This window comes from Giraffa tippelskirchi, chromosome 2, assembly GCF_054371585.1.
Source record: "Giraffa tippelskirchi isolate mGirTip1 chromosome 2, T2T-mGirTip1v1.2.pri, whole genome shotgun sequence".
In the NCBI taxonomy this organism is placed as follows: domain Eukaryota; kingdom Metazoa; phylum Chordata; class Mammalia; order Artiodactyla; family Giraffidae; genus Giraffa; species Giraffa tippelskirchi.
Window position 1 is genome coordinate 100,033,687 of NC_137276.1, and position 16,772 is coordinate 100,050,458.

At 43.2% G+C, this 16,772-nt stretch overlaps 1 protein-coding gene across 3 annotated transcripts in view; it reads left to right on the forward strand.

Moving 5' to 3' along the window:
• The first annotated feature begins 16,124 nt into the window (after positions 1-16,124).
• Positions 16,125-16,772, forward strand: part of RYK (receptor like tyrosine kinase) — a 105,629-nt gene continuing 104,981 nt past the window's right edge. For all 3 annotated transcript variants that reach the window (XM_081574144.1, XM_081574141.1, XM_081574142.1), the window contains exon 1: positions 16,125-16,563. In XM_081574144.1, coding sequence (XP_081430270.1) covers positions 16,332-16,563 — 232 coding nt within the window. In that variant the 5' untranslated portion in view covers positions 16,125-16,331. The remainder of the gene's footprint in view (positions 16,564-16,772) is intronic.

Genomic DNA, 16,772 nt, shown 5'->3' on the forward strand with positions numbered 1-16,772 from the left:
TCACGATTAAATTGTCTGGAAATTACTGAGTTAAGTAAAGCTCACCAGGACTTCTCACAGTATCTATCACGTTAATGTACATCTTAAAATTTATTTGATTTATTGACGTATAGTTGATTTACAATGTTGTGTTAATTTCTGCTGTACGATAAAGTGATTCAGTTATACATATATATGCACATTCTTTTTAATAGTCTTTTTCATTATGATTTAAAGTTTGGTGGGATAACTATAAACCTCTTACCAAGCTGATGTATCGTGGGACAGAATTCGGGCTTTCCCTGCAGAAAAGCATTTACTTGATGGAAATGCAGGCGCTACATTAATCAGGGGCTTTAGGTAGTGCTAACTGATCTCCCATGATATTTTCTATAGTAAGAATGAGGAACCTCCATAATCCTTCAGGGTCTTATATATTTCCTGATAAAACTGGGGAGAGACAGATGCCAAAGAGAGGGGATCTTCTGAGTAGGAGAGAGAACTCCACGGGCTTTGGGAGAAATGATGCTGCTGCTGCTGCTGCTAAGTCGCTTCAGTCGTGTCCGACTCTGTGCGACCCCGTAGACGGCAGCCCACCAGGCTCCTCTGTCCCTGGGATTCTCCAGGCAAGAATGCTGGAGTGGGATGCCATTTCCTTCTCCAGAGAGAAAGGATAGAATCTAACAAAGGCTATCTGAGTAGAATAAGGCCAGATCTAAAAACCCTATCAGATAAAGACTGTTCCACAGTACTCAAAGTGCAAAAATGAGATTGTATACTTTTATTTTTCTCAAACTCATAATGGTCAGCAAGAAGTCTTGTGTTAGTCATGTTCAGCAACTCTGTCCCCTTCCCTCAGGTCATATCAGAAGCCCAGGCTTCTCTAGTCCAGAACAGTGGGGAAAGATGAGCATCTGGTCATAGTAAACCCTTATGAGGGTCACTAGTGTTACCCTTGTCGTACAGAGTTGGACTTCAGCTTGGACTAGCGCTGCAGCTCCAGGCAGGACTAAGATGGGCCTCCCAAGGCCTTCATCACAAATAGGACTCAGTTACAGGGCCCCTGTGGCAATCAGGGTCACCGCTCAGTGGCCAAGACATCCAGCCTCCTCACAAACCCTGAGACACTCCCCTTCCTCTGTTCCAGTGACGTTTCTTGGCAACCAATCCCTTCTTCCCTGGAAGCCCTAATCTAGCCCCCACTTCCACTCCTGATTCATCCAATTTAGCTTCTTTAACCAAGTTCCTGAGAAAATAGGTCTGGTAACTCTTTGGGGTTCAGAGGAGCTAGGCAAGCCTTAAGCACATTGGAAGAGGTTGTTTAAAGCTATCATGAGCTAAAGATTCTCTTGAACAGGGAGGGAAGAAATGCCTTTTCTTACTTTGGCTGATTGAATCCATAGAAGCTACCCCTAACAACATCTTTAAGCGAAAAAGGAGGAGGAGGAAGAGAAGAAGAAGGAAAAGGAGAAGAAAAATAAGAAATTTTTCCAGAATAGACTGTGTCATAAATACACTGTTTATTTGTTATGATTACATTTGTTGTAAAAGATAGTAAAAGGCTAGAGACAGCATCAGTAAATCAATGAAGACAGGGAAGGGAAATTCATTTCAGTGAAATCTTAGTCCCAGCGGAGCTTCCCTCTATGTGGAGCCGGGAGAACCATGGAGTGATTCTGACACTTGAGTGAAAATGACACCCTTCCATTTCTGTGGTGACATGGGTGCCTGGAGACCGCCGCATGTCTGAGCACAGGAGACAAGATGCTGTGACGTCAACAATGAGTAACCACAGAGGTCCGTGGGCAGAGAAGAGGATAAGAACAGGAAGACTGGCTGCAGTAGCTAATTTTATGTGTTAAACTGGCTCAGCAGTAGTGCCCAGCTGTTTGGTCAGACAGAAATCTAGGTGCTGTTGTGAAAGTATTCTTTAGATGTGATTAACATTTGATTGTGTGAACTTGTAATAAAGCAGATGACCTTCCGTTACGTGGGTGGGCCTCAATCTAATCAGTTGAAGGCCTTAAGACTTCAGTTCCATGAAGAGGGAATTTGACTGCTAGACTGCAACACAGAAATTCTGCCTGAGTTTCCAACCTGCAGATTTTGGACTCAGGGACTGGGTAGCAATTCTTCCCTGAAATTTCAGAATGTTGGTCTGTCCTACAAATTTCAGAATTACCAGCTCCTGCAATTATAGGACCAATTTCTTAAAATCAGTCTCTCCCTCTCTCAGTCATAATATACTGGCCTATGCTCTTTTGAACATACTCTACACTAGAGAGTAATAATTAGAAATGAGAATGGAAAAAGGTAACAAACTAGGTGCACATATCTTCTGTCCCTTCACACATTCCCAAATCTCATAAAGTCACGGAGCAAGATGTAGAGGAGAAGGGGAAGGGGGTGGGGAGGGGGAAAATCCAAAATGGCACCAGAGAATAAGAATCTAACTATTGAATTACATTCTTTTTTGAGAAGAACTATACAAAATTATTAAGGGAAAGGTGAATATGTTTACCTGGTTTAAAATTCTAAAAATTATCAAAGGATGTGCAATAAATTTCCCCCCCATCACTACTCCTGTTCTCCAGGCAATCAATATGGTGGTGTGTGGTGGTGGTGATGGCGGTGGTGGTATGTGTGTAACCTCCCAAATCTATATTATGCATATACAAGCATATGAACTATATTCAACTGACCCTTTTTTGTACAAATAGTAGCATACTCCACATATTGCTCTGCATCTGGTCTTACTCATATACATAGATAAAGAGCCTTCTCATTTTTCTTTACACCCACATAACCATGGGGACCCACCATAGCTTATTGAACCACTGCACTGGTAATGAACATGCTTCCCAATTGTTTCCCTTACGAAATAATGCAGTGAATAACTTTGTCCACATATTACTTCCTAAGTGTGCAAATACATCTTTAGGTATAAGTAGTTCCAAAGAAAAGCACAGAGAGATAAGAAAGCTTTCTTAAGTGAACGATGCAAAGAAATAGAGGAAAACAAAGAATGGGAAGGACTAGCGATCTCTTCAAGAAAATATGAGATATCAAGGGAATATTTCATGGAAAGATGGACACAATAAAGGATAGAAATGGTAAGGACCTAACAGATGCAGAAAAGGTTAAGAAGAGGTAGCAAGAATACACAGAACTATACAAATAAGGTCTTAATGACCCAGATAACCACAATGGTGTGGTCATTCACCTAGATCCAGACACGCTGGAATATGAAGTCGAGTGGGCCTTAGGAAGAATTACTACAAAAAAAGCTAGTGGAGGTGATGGAATTCCAGCTGAGCTACTGAAAATCCTTAAAAATGCTGCTGCTAAAGTGCTGCACTCAGTATGCCAGCAAATTTGGAAAACTCAGCAGTGGCCACAGGACTGGAAAAGGTCAGTTTTTATTCTGATCCCAAAGGAGCACAATGCCAAAGAGTACTCTACTATACAATTATGCTCATTTCACAAGCTAGCAAGGTAATACTCAAAATTCTTCAAGCTAGGCTTCAACAGTATGTGAAAGAAATTCCATATGTACAAGCTGGATTTAGAAAAGACAGAGGAACCAGAGATCAAATTGCCAACATATACTGGATCATAGAAAAACTAAGAGAATTCCAAAAAGCATCTACTTTTCTTCACTGACTATGCTAAAGCTTTTGACTGTGTGGATTATAAGAAACTGTGGAAAATTCTTCAAGAGATGGGAATACCAGACCACCTTACCTACCTCCTGAGAAACCTGTAGGCAGGTCAAGAAGTAACAGTTAGAACTGGACATGGCACAATGGACTGGTTCAAAATTGGGAAAGGAGTATGTCAAGGCTGTACATTGTCACTCTGCTTATTTAACTTATATGCATCATGTGAAATGCTGGACTGGATGAATCACAAGCTGGAATCAAGATTGCCAGTAGAAATATCAACAGCCTCAGATATGCAGATGATACCACCCTTATGGCAGAAAGTGAAGAGGAACAAAAGAGCCTCTTGATGAGGGTGATAGAGGAGAGTGGAAAAGCTGGCTTAAAACTCGACATTCAAAAAACTAAGATCATGGCATCCAGTCCCATCACTTCATGGTAAATAGAAGGGGGAAAAGTGGAAAGAGTGACAGACTTTTATTTTCTTGGGCTCCATAATCACTGCAGATGGTGACTACAGCCATGAAATTAAAAGATGCTTGCTCCTTAGAAGAAAAGCTGTGACAAACTTAGACAACATATTAAAAAGCAGAGACATCACTTGGCTGAAAATGTCCATATAATCAAAGCTATGGTTTTTCCAGTAGTCATGTATGGATGTAAAAGTTGGGTCATCAAGAAGGCTGGGAACCAAAGAACTGATGCTTTTGAACTGTGGTGTTGGAGAAGACTCTTGAGAGTCCCTTGGACTGCAAGGAGATCAAACCAGTCCATCCTAAAGGGAATCAACACTGAATATTAACTGGAAGGACTGATGCTGAAGCTGAAGCTCCAATACTTTGGCCACCTAAAGCAAACAGCCAACTCAGTGGAAAAGACCCTGGTGCTAGGAAAGATTGAGGGCAGCAGGGGAAGGGGATGACAGAGGATGAGATGGTTGGATAGCAACATCATGGTCATGAGTGTGAGCAAACTCTGGGAGATGGTGAAGACAGAGAAGCCTGGCATGTTGCAGTTCATGGGGTTACAAAGAGTCAGAAAGGACTTAGTGACCAAACAACAACAACAACAACAACAACAACTAGCTTGTCAAAGAATGTGTGCATTTGTAAACTTGATACACAGCAGTCCAAATGTCTGCCTCGGAGACTTGTGGTTTTCTTTCTCATCAACCATGATGAGAGAGTCTGTTTCCCGACACTGTGACCAGCAGCATGCTACCAAACTGGTAAAGACTGGTTAATCTAACAAGTTAAAATATAGTATCTCAGTGTAGCTTTAACTGGCATTTTTCTTATTTAAGACTGAGTTTAAGCATTTTAATATACTTCCAAACTATTTATGTTTTTCTTTGAATTATCCATTTCTTTACCTGCTTTTGTTGAATTGTAGGTATGTATGTCAGTCCTTTGACTGGGATCAGACCTGTAAAGATTTTTTCCTCAACTTGTTTTTTTCTTTTAAGTTTCACTTATGGTAGTTCTGTCATATGGAAATACTGATATCTTTTACATGGGTCAGAAACATTGAGAAATGTGAGCAAAGACAGAAAGCAGACGCTATCAGGCTTCCCTGATGGTCCTGTGGTTAAGAATCCACCTGCCAATGCAGGGGACATGAGTTTGATCTCTGCTCCTGGAAGATTTCACACGCTGTGTGGCAAATACTGAGCCTGTGTGCTGCAACTACTGAAGCCCGCCTAGAGCCCCTGCTTGGCAAGAAAATAAGCCACCGCAGTGAGAAGCCGGGGCACCACAGCAAAGAGCGGCCCCCACTCTCTGCCCACATGCAGCAACAAAGACTCAGTCAAAAATAAATAAATAAGTAAGTAAGAAAAAAAGAAAGCAGACGGTATCCAATCAAGAGAAACAAAATTAGAGAAAACCACAGTGAAAAATCAGAAAAATCCTGTTTTAGGGGTGGGAATGGTTGGTCAACAGATCAAAGTTCAGAGTCAATGGACCCAAGGAATGGGAGGCTTTTTGGGTCAGTATCCACAAGGATATTTCGTTTGAAGCGACAGCGCTGGTGGAAAGTTCTGTCAGCTCCTCTTGCACTGAGCAGGGGTTAACACTGGAGTGAAAGAGGCAGACTGATGTCCAGGCAGCAGGTGACATTCATGGAGACCCCATAGCAAAAGATACGTGAGCGGAGGCTCCCCACACTCTCGGCAGAGGCATGCTCTCCTCCCCAGAACCTGGGCCCCAAAAACACAGGTTTACAAGCCCAAGAAAGAGAAAGCATGCAAAAAAATCTGTAAAATCTACAAATTTGTATCAAGAATCAGGAGTTATCTGAGGAAAACCAGTACCCTAAAGGAGAGCGGCAAACTCCACAAGAAAGACTGATGTCGGGGAAAGATTGAGAGCAAAGAGAAGAGCTTAAATGCAGATGAGCAGTTGCTTCAGAATGGCTAAGCACATGAGATCGGGAATCAAACTACCTGAAATCAACTCCTAGCTCTACCACTTTCTAGGTGTGTGGATAGCATTGGCCAAAGTACTTAATTGTGCCTCGATTTCCTAATCTATGAAATACCAATGTCATAGGAGGGATTCCCAGGTGGCACATTGGTAAAGAATCCGCCTGCCAATGCAGGAGACACAAGAGACATGGATTTCATTCCTGGGTTGGGAAGATACCCTGGAGAAGGAAATGGCACTCCACTCCAATATTCTTGCCTGAAAAACCCCATGGACAGAGGAGCCTGGTGGATTACAATCCATGGGGTCGCAAAGAGTCAGATACAACTGAGCTACTGAGCATGCATGCAATGAAAATTAAATGAGATAATCCATGTCAAAACACTCACTTGGTTAAGCAGCTAATAATAAGTGCTCAATAGATGCTAGATGTTCTTTTATTATTGTTATTATTATTATTAAACAAACAACAAAAAAGGACTGGCTGTAGTAGAAAAGCAATCATTTGAGAATTTGTAAATTAAAATCAAATTTATGGTAATTTTTACATGGAAAAGATGAACTGAAAAATACAACAGACACAGATAAAAAGGGAATTAGTTATAGATATTCTGGCCAGTGTACCCAAGAGGTAAGAGATGGCGTGTCATGGGCCCAGCCCATGACCTCCCCTCCTATCCCTTCATGGAGGCAGAGCTTTGGCTGGCATGTCTGGGGAGTGGGGAGTTGGGGTCAAGATTGGTGTTTCTGGGGCTAGGATTTTAGCAAGCAGGGCCAAGAGTTTGCTTACCTGTGGAAGGACTGAACAAATAAACAGATGCATTGTGCTTAATGGGAATCAGGTTACTTACTGTCAGAGAAGCCTTAGTCGCTCTGTCATGTCCCTCTTTGCAACCCCATGGACTGTAGCCTGCCGGGCTCCTCTGTCCATGGAATTCTCCAGGCAAGAATACTGGAGTGGGTTGCCATTCCCTTCTCCAGGAGATCTTCCTGACCCAGGGATCGAACCGGGGTGTCCTGCATTTCAGGAAGATTCTTTACCATCTGAGCAACCAGGGAAGCCCACTGTCAGAGAAGGGAGTTACAAATAGGGGATGAGGAAGGAATGGTATAAGAATAGAACCAGAGGTATTGATACAAATTTGTAGATTTTACAGATTTTTTGCACGCATACACTCATAGGCATATACATACATAAACATGCTTATTTCCTTACTCTTGTCTCTTCAGAGGGCCTAGAACCAATTATACCTCAGCAGCAATATGCATACCTAGCTCCCCAATCTTGGTTTCTGAATATCATTCTCCACAAAAGGAACTGGGACTCCTAAGAAAAATGGACTGATTTCAGGATGAGGACAGAAAAGTACAAGTGGAGACAAAAATATTTTTTTGTTCCAAAAAGTAAAAAAAAAAAGCTCAACCAATGCTGGAGACATACCAAAGGACAAAGGAACCAACTGAATGGGCTTTCATTGGCCAAATCTCAAGTCTCATCAGATATATGAATCCACATTGATATAAATAAAATTTAAAAATAAATAAGAGACAAGGGAAAGGTCTCCACTAGGGTTGCATGCCAACTAGATAAGGAAGGTATAATAAAGTTAGAAAGTCATCAATCATTGGCAGGGTGATCAAACTAGTGAATAAAAATGCTTGATGAAGAGCTAGAGGTTTACACAATCTCAAAGTGTCTCCTCCAAATTTCTTATTAATCACAAAGGGAATAGTAACTTTACAAAAAAGGAAATGTATCAGACAATATATTAGCCAAGTGATAAAAGTTAATATGTATGCATATATGTGTGTGTGTGTGTATACTGTTTATATAGTATGTTTATTTCTTACTGGTTCTGTTTCTGACTAATACAATTGGTTATAAAGATTCTGTTTCCTGACTAATACAATTGGTTATAACAATTGAGAGTGGAGCAGTTGGGCTTCCCTGGTGGTTCAGTGGTAAAGAACCCACCTGCCAATGCAGAAGACACAGGTTTGATCCCTGGTCAGGGAAAATCCCACGTGCCGTGGAGCAACTAAGCTCGTGCATCACAACTATTGAGCTTGTGCTCTAGAGCCCAGGAGCCGCAACTACTGATGGCACAGAACCCTAGATCCAAGGCTCCCCAACAAGAGAAGCCACCACAATGAGAAGCCCTCTCACTGCAACTAGAGAGTAGCCCCTGTTCTCTGCAACTAGATAAAAAGCCTATCCAGCAATGAAGACCCAGTAGAGGCAAAAGAATAGTGAAACAGTCAATAAACCAACATCGTGTGCCTTCTAATATGATGTAAAGAGAATACATTATTTCAGTGATATTCCTGCCAGAAATGTGTAACCTGAATCTAATCATGGGGAAATATCAGGCAACAGCAATCGAGGAACATTAAAATACAAGAAATTCAGGCAGAAGAAAAGTTGAGAAACATTTCAGATTAAGGATACCAAAAAGATATGACAGGTGAATGCAATATGTGATTCTGGATTGGATTCTGGACCAGGAAAAACAGTTATAAAGATTTTGTTGAGACAGTTGACAAAATCTGAATGTGGACTGTGGATTAGAAAATAACATTGTATCAATGTTTAATGTCTGTATTTTTAAAATTGTACTATGGCTATATAAGAGAATGTCCTTGTTAGGAAATGCACAATGAAGGACTTAAGGGTAAAGGGACATGATGCTTCCAATCTATTCTCAAAAGATTCAGAAAAAATGCATATCTATCTATTAATATCTATCCATCTAGGAATGACAAAGGAAATGGAGCTGAGGATTTCCTGGGATTTTTTAAGGACACTAGATTCAGGAATCACAATAAATCTCAAGCAAGATAAATGGAAAGATATCCACATATACATGTATTCTAGTGAAACTGTGGACTTCTGAGTCAGCGCTAGTGGTAAAGACCCCACCTGCCAATACAGGAGACATAAGAGATGTGGATTCGATCCCTGGGTCAGAAAGATCCCCTGGATGAGGAAATGGTAACCCATTCCAGTATTCTTGCCTGGAGAATCCCATGGACAGAGGAGCCTGGTTGACTACAGTCCACAGGGTCATAAAGAGCCTGACACGACTGAAGTGACTTAGCAAGCACACACCAGTGAAACTGGAACACCACTTAAAAAAACTCTTAAACAGCCATAAAGAAAAGACAGATAATACGTTTAAGTGGCAGTGAGAGTTACAACTAACTGTTCAAAGCAATAATGGAAAACAGAAGACTGGTAAGGAAGAATATCAGAATACAGGAGACCCACGAGGGTCCCCTTAGTTTACTTTGCCCTGTGATCAGGGGCAATGGAAGACTGTGACAACCCAACCCAACCCAACTGACAACCCAATCTGGCTTAGTAATGGCCGGATCTTTTAGGAGTGAAGGTTTGGGTCCCCCTACCAGATAAAGAACCATGACCAGCTGAGGTGTTGGCAGAAGGCAAAAGGAATACAGAATGGGTAGCAGAAGAAGGTAGTTATAAATGCCCAGCTTCAACCATGGGACCAGCTATAGAAATGAGGGCTATAATTATCACAAATTTTGTTACATTTATTTTTTCCATATAGAAACCATTTATCCCAAATACCTACTTTATTATGAAAAAATTTTGTTATGTATAATATACATATAATATCTGTATATATGCATATATTACACAGATATCTTTGTTTTCTTTCCATTTGTATTCCCTTCATCATGTAACATAAGATATGCAATAAGTTCCCAACATATGAATGAGTTCCATTCTGAGAGTACATTTGTTAAGTCCAATTTGTTCATAGGTCCAAAGAAGTTAGCCAACAAATACTCAACTAACACAACTGGTTATATAGTATTGTACTGTAATAGGTTTATAATACTTTTCACAGAAATAACATATAAAAAACACACAAAAAATAAATAAAACAATTTTAATCTTGCAGTACAGTCCCTGGGAAAGTGCAATAGTACAGTACAACAGCTGGTATACAAGGACAGGCATCGAGTGAACAGGCAAGAGGAGTTACTGACTGGAGGAGGGAGAGGAGGTAGGGGATGGTAGAGCTGAATAATCTTCAACAGTAGGAGTTGGATGGCAAGCTGCAACTTCACTCACACCTGACATTGATGCCACAGGTTCTGGTTCCTTACTGGCAGCTGCACATTCGCATCTTTGAAAGTTTACAACTTGAAGGTTCATATGTAGGGGACTTAACTATATTGACTTTACATCAGTATTATTCATTTACATCATAGTATTTGAGTCATAGGTTATCATGAAAAGAATAAACATCACTCAAGGGTTTTATTTCCACTTCTGGGGAAGAAATGAGTGTGTTTTCGTTGCACATAGAATGATTTTATCATGTTGGCAGAGTTATGATCTCATTATTGTTTTTATTTGGAGATTAAATATAGTTTAAGGAGATGTATAGGGGTGTCAAGTTTACAAGGAGTGGACCTGTGATGGTCAATTTTATCTGTCAACTCAACTAGGATAAGGGATGCTCAGATAGTTGGCCACATATTATTTCTGGATATGTCTGTGAGGGTGTCTGGAAGAGATTAGTATTTGAATCTGTAGATTGAGTAAAGAAGATCACCTTCACCAATGAGGGTTCCATCATTCAATTCAGTTAGGGCTGGAAAGGAACAGAAAGGTGGAGGAAGGGTGAATTCCCCATCTTCTTCTGCCTTTCTGATTTGTTTTAGCTCTCCCGGTTCTCAGGCTTCAGCCTGGAATTTAAATTACTATTGCCCCCACCCCTTTCTCAGGCCTTTGGATTCAGAGTGAATTATACTGCAGGCTTTCTTGGGTTGCCAGCTTGCAGACAGTGGATCCTGGGACTTCTGAGCCTCCATAATCATGTGAACCAATTCCCATAATAAATCTCCTCTTATTTCTCCCCCCCACCTCTCTCTCTCTCTCTCTATATATATATATATGTTTACTTATTTATTGTTATTCATATCCTATTAGTTCTGTTTCTCTGGAGAACCTTAATACAGATGGATTAAGGGTCTAACTTTTTTGGGGGTACAAAAGCATTAAAAAAAACACAAAAATTATTCATTGTGGAGTTTTTCTTAAGCAAGACACAAAAGCAGAAGCCATAAAAGAATACATTATGAGAGTTATCTAAAATTAAAAATCAAAAATTTAAATTAAGTAACAGACATCATAAATAAAGTTAAATGACAAGGGATACAGTAAAAGAAAATACATATAAGTCAACAAAAAAGGAAAATCACCCACTAGAAAAACAGGCCACAGCTGTAAACTGAATGGTCAACAAATACCTATGAGAAGATGCTCAGCCTCACGGGTAATGAGGGAAACCCAGAGTAAATGAGTTATTTTTTCTTTCACCAGCCTATCAAAAGCAAAATGAAAAACCCTGACAGGACTTCCCTGATGGCACAGTGGATAAGAATTGGCCTGCCAGTGCAGGGGATACAGGTTTAATCCCTGGTCGGGGAAGATTCCACATGCTTCAGGGCAGCTCAGCCAGTGCGCCACAACTACTGAGGCTGCATGCTGCAGCTACTGAAGCTCATGCGCCTGGAATCTGTGCTCCACAAGAGAAGCCACTGCAATGAGAAGCTCGCACAGCACAAGAAAGAGTGGCACCTGCTCCCCGCAACCAGAGAAAGTCATTGCAAAGTGACAAAGACCCAGGAAAGCCAAAAATAAACAAACTAATTAATAAATTTAAAAAATTCTTTGTTGATCCCAAATAAACTCATTAAAAAAAAAAAAAAACCTGACATATTGTGTTGTCTCTTTCATTTATGCCACTGGTGGAAGTATACACTGGTAAAGCCTTTTGGAGGGCAATTCAGTGGAATCTATCAACATTAAAAGGTAACTCCCTTTAACTCAGCACATCCACTTCTGAGAATCTTCCCTTCTGAATATGTGCACAGAGTTGCACATTAAAGGATATGTGGTCCATCATCAGAACTACGAAATCTAGCATGGTCCATCGCATGCTAGATTGCATTCATGGATGACATCACCTATGTAATGGACATGAACTTGGGCAAACTCTTGGAGATGGTGAGGGACAGGCAGGCCTGGTGTGCTACAGCCCATGGGGTCACAAAGAGTCAGACACAAATGGGCAACTCAACAACAACGACAATTATTGCAACTAAAATGCTTCTGTGTCCTGTCAAGCAAGCACCCTCAAGACCTCAATTCATTTTGACCAGGGAAAAAAGCAAATCGTGTCAACAATAATCCATTTCTGTAAAACTGAAAGAAATCACACATACATATAGCTGTGTGTCTAATATATGTAGCTAAGTGTCTAGAGAAAGGGCTATAAGAACATACACCAAACTGGAAGGTGATGGAGAGAGATGATGATTTGTGTCAAGGAGGATGTTCGTATTTCCCTCTGAGGACCTCAGTGCCACTTGACTTATTCACACCGAAATGGAGGGAGAAGGTTTAAGAAGTCAACTGCTCCACAGTAGGAGAGAACAGCGCTTCCAGCTGCTGATGTAATGTACATACCACTTCTTTCTGAGTTGCTACCCTCTGAAGTTGTTTCTTCAGTTAGTTTGGGGTGGGGCCAATGGATTAGCATTTTCCATCATTCCCAGATGGAAACTACTGGTTTGGGAACCACACTTTGACAACCACTAGCTTTTTCTTCCTTGCACTGATGAAAATGTGCAATAAATGCTTATCATATTAGGTTGGTGCAAAAGTAATTGTGGTTTTGCATTGTTGAATTTGCCATTTGATATTGGAACACATTCTTAAATAAATGTAGGTTATGTGATACATCATTTTAATGTGCATTTCTCACTTTTATGTTTTTTGCTAATGACATTACTTGCTGCTTATTTTATATTTATTTTAGATTATAAAAATGATGTTAAAAAGCAAACTCGACTGCTTTTTTTTATTCAAGTGCAAAATGTGTCATAAAGCAGTGGAGACAACTCACAACATCAACAATGCATTTGGCCTAGGAACTGTTAATGAACTTACAGTACAGTGGTGGCTCAGGAAGTTTTGCAAAGGAGATGAGAGCCTTAAGATTGGTCAGCCGTCCGAAGTTGGCAAAGACTAATTGAGAGCCATCATGGAAGCTGATCCTCTTACAACTACAAAAGAAGTTGCTGAAAACTCAATGTCGACCATTCTATGGTTATTTGGCATTAGAAGCAAATTGGAAAGCTGAAAAAGCACCATTACTGGGTGCCTCAGGAACTGACCGAAAAAAGAAAAATCATTGTTTTGAAGTGTTGTTTTCTCTTATGCTACTCCACAACAATGAACAATTTCTCAGTCGGATTGTGTCGTGCAATGAAAAGTGGATTTTATATGACAACCAGTGATGACCAGTTCAATGGTTGGACTGAGAAGAAGCTCCAAAGTACTTCCCAAAGCCTAATTTGCACTAAAAAAAGGTCATGGTCACTGTTTGGTGGTCTGCTGCCCATATCTGATCCACTACAGCTTTCTGAATCCTGGTAAAACCATTACATCTGAGAAATACGCCCAGCAAATTGATGTGATGCACCAAAAACTGCAATGCCTGCAACTTATATTGGTCAAAAGAAAGGGTCCAATTCTTTGCCAGGACAACACCCAACCACACATCGCACAGCCAACACTTCAAAAGTTGAACAAATTGGGCTGTGAAGTTTTGCCTCATCTGCCATATTCACCTGACCTCTTGCCTGCTGACTACCACTTCTTAAAGAAGTTCAGAAACTTTTTGCAGGAAAAATGCTTCCACAACCAGCAGGAGGCAGAAAATGGTTTCTAAGAGTTCACTGAATCCTGAAGCACAGATTTTTTACACTATAGGAATAAAAAACTTATTTCTTATTGGCAAAAATGTGTGATTGTGATGGTTCCTATTTTGATTAATAAAGCTATGTTTGAGTCTAGTACTAATGATTTAAAATTCATGATCTAAAACCACAACTACTTTTGCATCAACCTAATATGTCCTCAAAGAAGCTCCTTCTCATCCTGGTGTCCCAGGGCCAAGCATGATGCCTGGCATTAATGTCTTGAACTTGGCTCTGGGGTAGGTGTGGTGTTACATTGAATGGTCTTGAGGATCCCTGGTTTGAATAGTTGGAGGTAACTGTTGATGAAACTTTCCAGGAAGTGGTCATTAGAGGGAAGAGATTAATTATAATAACACTAACAATGGATGTGACACCCACCGACTCCAGTGTGTGCTTAAGTGTTTGATTGACATCTTGGCCAATTAAATCCTGTAAAAGCCCTATGAGTGTGGCATTATCCCTTCTATTTTATGAATGAGGAAACCAGAGGCTCAGCGAATTTAAGTAATTTTCCCAAGGTCAAGTACCAGAATCCAACCAAGCCTGACTGCCAGATAGTTCTGTGCTTTGTTTACATCACACCCTACCTCAAGAAGTCACTGATAAGAGGAGACTGTTTTGAGAACTGGAGCTTCCTTACCTGGGCACTGTGAATCATTTTCAAAAATGCAGGGAAGATGCCATCCTTTAAGAAAACATTGCCTATCTGATTTGAGGGCCTGTTCACACAAAACATTCCCAGCCCCAAACCATTCTTGACACAGCCCTGGTCCCTTAACAGGTAGCAGTGGCTGCCCCAAGACAAGTTTTTTTCTGACCTTTGCAGCTTTATTGTTCTCTGGTGGAGCACTCTTCCTCAGCCCCTACCCTCTGCCCAGCCTCCATGGGCACAGTATTCTGTGCTGGGGAGCTGAGGCTTGACAAATCGAGGCCATGTGTATACATGCATGCTAAGTCACTTCAGTGGTGCCCAACTCTGTGTGACCCTATGGACTGTAGCCTGCACAGCTCCTCTGTCCATTGGATTCTCCAGGCAAGAATACTGGAGTGAGTTGCCATGCCCTCTTCCAGGGGATCTTCCCAACCCAGAATTGAACCCATGTCTCTCACATCTCCTGCATTGGTAGGTGGGTTCTTTACCACTAGGACCACCTGGGAAATCCTTTATCAAGGCCAGTTTAATTGGACTCCATCCCTCTCCATAGAGAAGAATACCAAGTTCTAGGACTTCCCCCACCCTCCCCAGAGGATAAAAACAGCAGCCTCTCAGGGCCTCACCACCGGTGCAGCAACTGCGCACTGAAGCTGGGCCTGGCGGGGAACAGCTGTTCCTAGGGGCGCAGGCCTGGTAGGAAGCATGAGGGGTCAAGGCAGAGACCTGCCTACAGGGACTACGTGACCCAGATGGGCAAGTATACTTGGAAGCCTCCAGAAGAGAGGCAGCATCTGGAGCAGGTTTCACCGTGCCACGTCAGTACATCACAAGGTGCACCAGCTCGCTGGATCGCCTTTAAAAAAGATGAAGTTTATCTGTGATTCTTAACCTCTTTGAGGGACAGGGACTCCCTACAACAATTGAGGAGATGTCCATATCACTTCTGTGTATGCTCAAGCCTACACACAGCACACACTTTTGCACACAATTTCATATGAGGGGGGGAGCTGTCAAAGTCCAGCATGGACCCTATGTTAACGAGCCCAAATGCAGGTTGATTATAGAGCTGCAGAACGATTATAAAAAATAAAATTTTGTCACATGTAGAAATAAGGTTAAAAAGTTTGCTGAACAAGATCTTGGAAAATAAAAGTATATAGTATATACCCATGAAGACAGACACAGAAATGTTAATGTTGACCTCTGTTGGTAGGATAAAAGGTGATTTCTATTTGTCTCCATCTTCTCTTCAAACGAAAAGCATGTTTCTCTTTTGCAATCCGCGGCCTCATCCACGCAATCCCCTGGATTTGGGAGCCTGGTCGGCTGAAGGCGAGGCCTGGGCCTGCCTGCCACGACCCTCCATCCTGGGCGGGTGTGTGTGTGTTACAGACAATAGGCAAGCAAACATCAGACTGGTGACAACGTAGGGCGAGGGCTGGCTCCTCTAGAGGGTGACCAGAGAGTCCTGGGCCAGCAATGCTACTGGGAAAGCAAAGGGCTCCTCGCGAGGTTCGGGGCCCGCACCGAGGAGGCGGTGCGTGCGTGCGCGCTCTCAGGGCGGCGGCGGCGCGCGCGCGCTACCGCGACCCGCTCCCCGCAGCGGACGATGCCGCCGAGGAGGAGGCGGCGGCGGCGGCGGCGCGCTCCGGCGGTCTGAAGCGGCGGCCGGCTGCCACGGGCCGGCGGCGCGATGAGCTGGGCGGCCGCCCCCGGCTCGGGGCTGTGAGGGGCTCGGGGCCGGGGGTGGGCGGCGGCGGCGCAGCGGGCGGCCCACGCTTCTCCTTAGCGGCGGCGGCGGTGGCCATGCGCGGGACGGCGGGACCGGGGCCGCCGGGCCAGGGCCGCCTCCCGGGGACCCGCGGCCTGAAGGCCCCGCCGCCGCCGCCGCTGCTGCTCCTGCTCGCGCTGTTGCCGCTGCTGCCCACGCCTGGCGCCGCTGCCGCCCCGGCCTCGCGGCCCCCGGCGCTGCCGCCCGCGGCCGCGGGGCCCAGCGTGAGCCTCTACCTGAGCGAGGACGAGGTGCGCCGGCTCATCGGTGAGTGGGGACGCCTGCGCCAGGGCGGGCAGGTCGGCCCGGGCCCGGGTGCTTCCGGCCCAGTCCGCGCGCGCTGGACCGCGGGCGGGTCGGTCCCAGCTCCCAGGGTCGCCTCCGGGCCCCGGCCTTTTGCCTGCTGTGTTGGCCAGGAGTTGTGGTCCCTGCCCGCCCCCCACCCGGGGCCAGCCTTCCGGCCTACTCCCCACGCC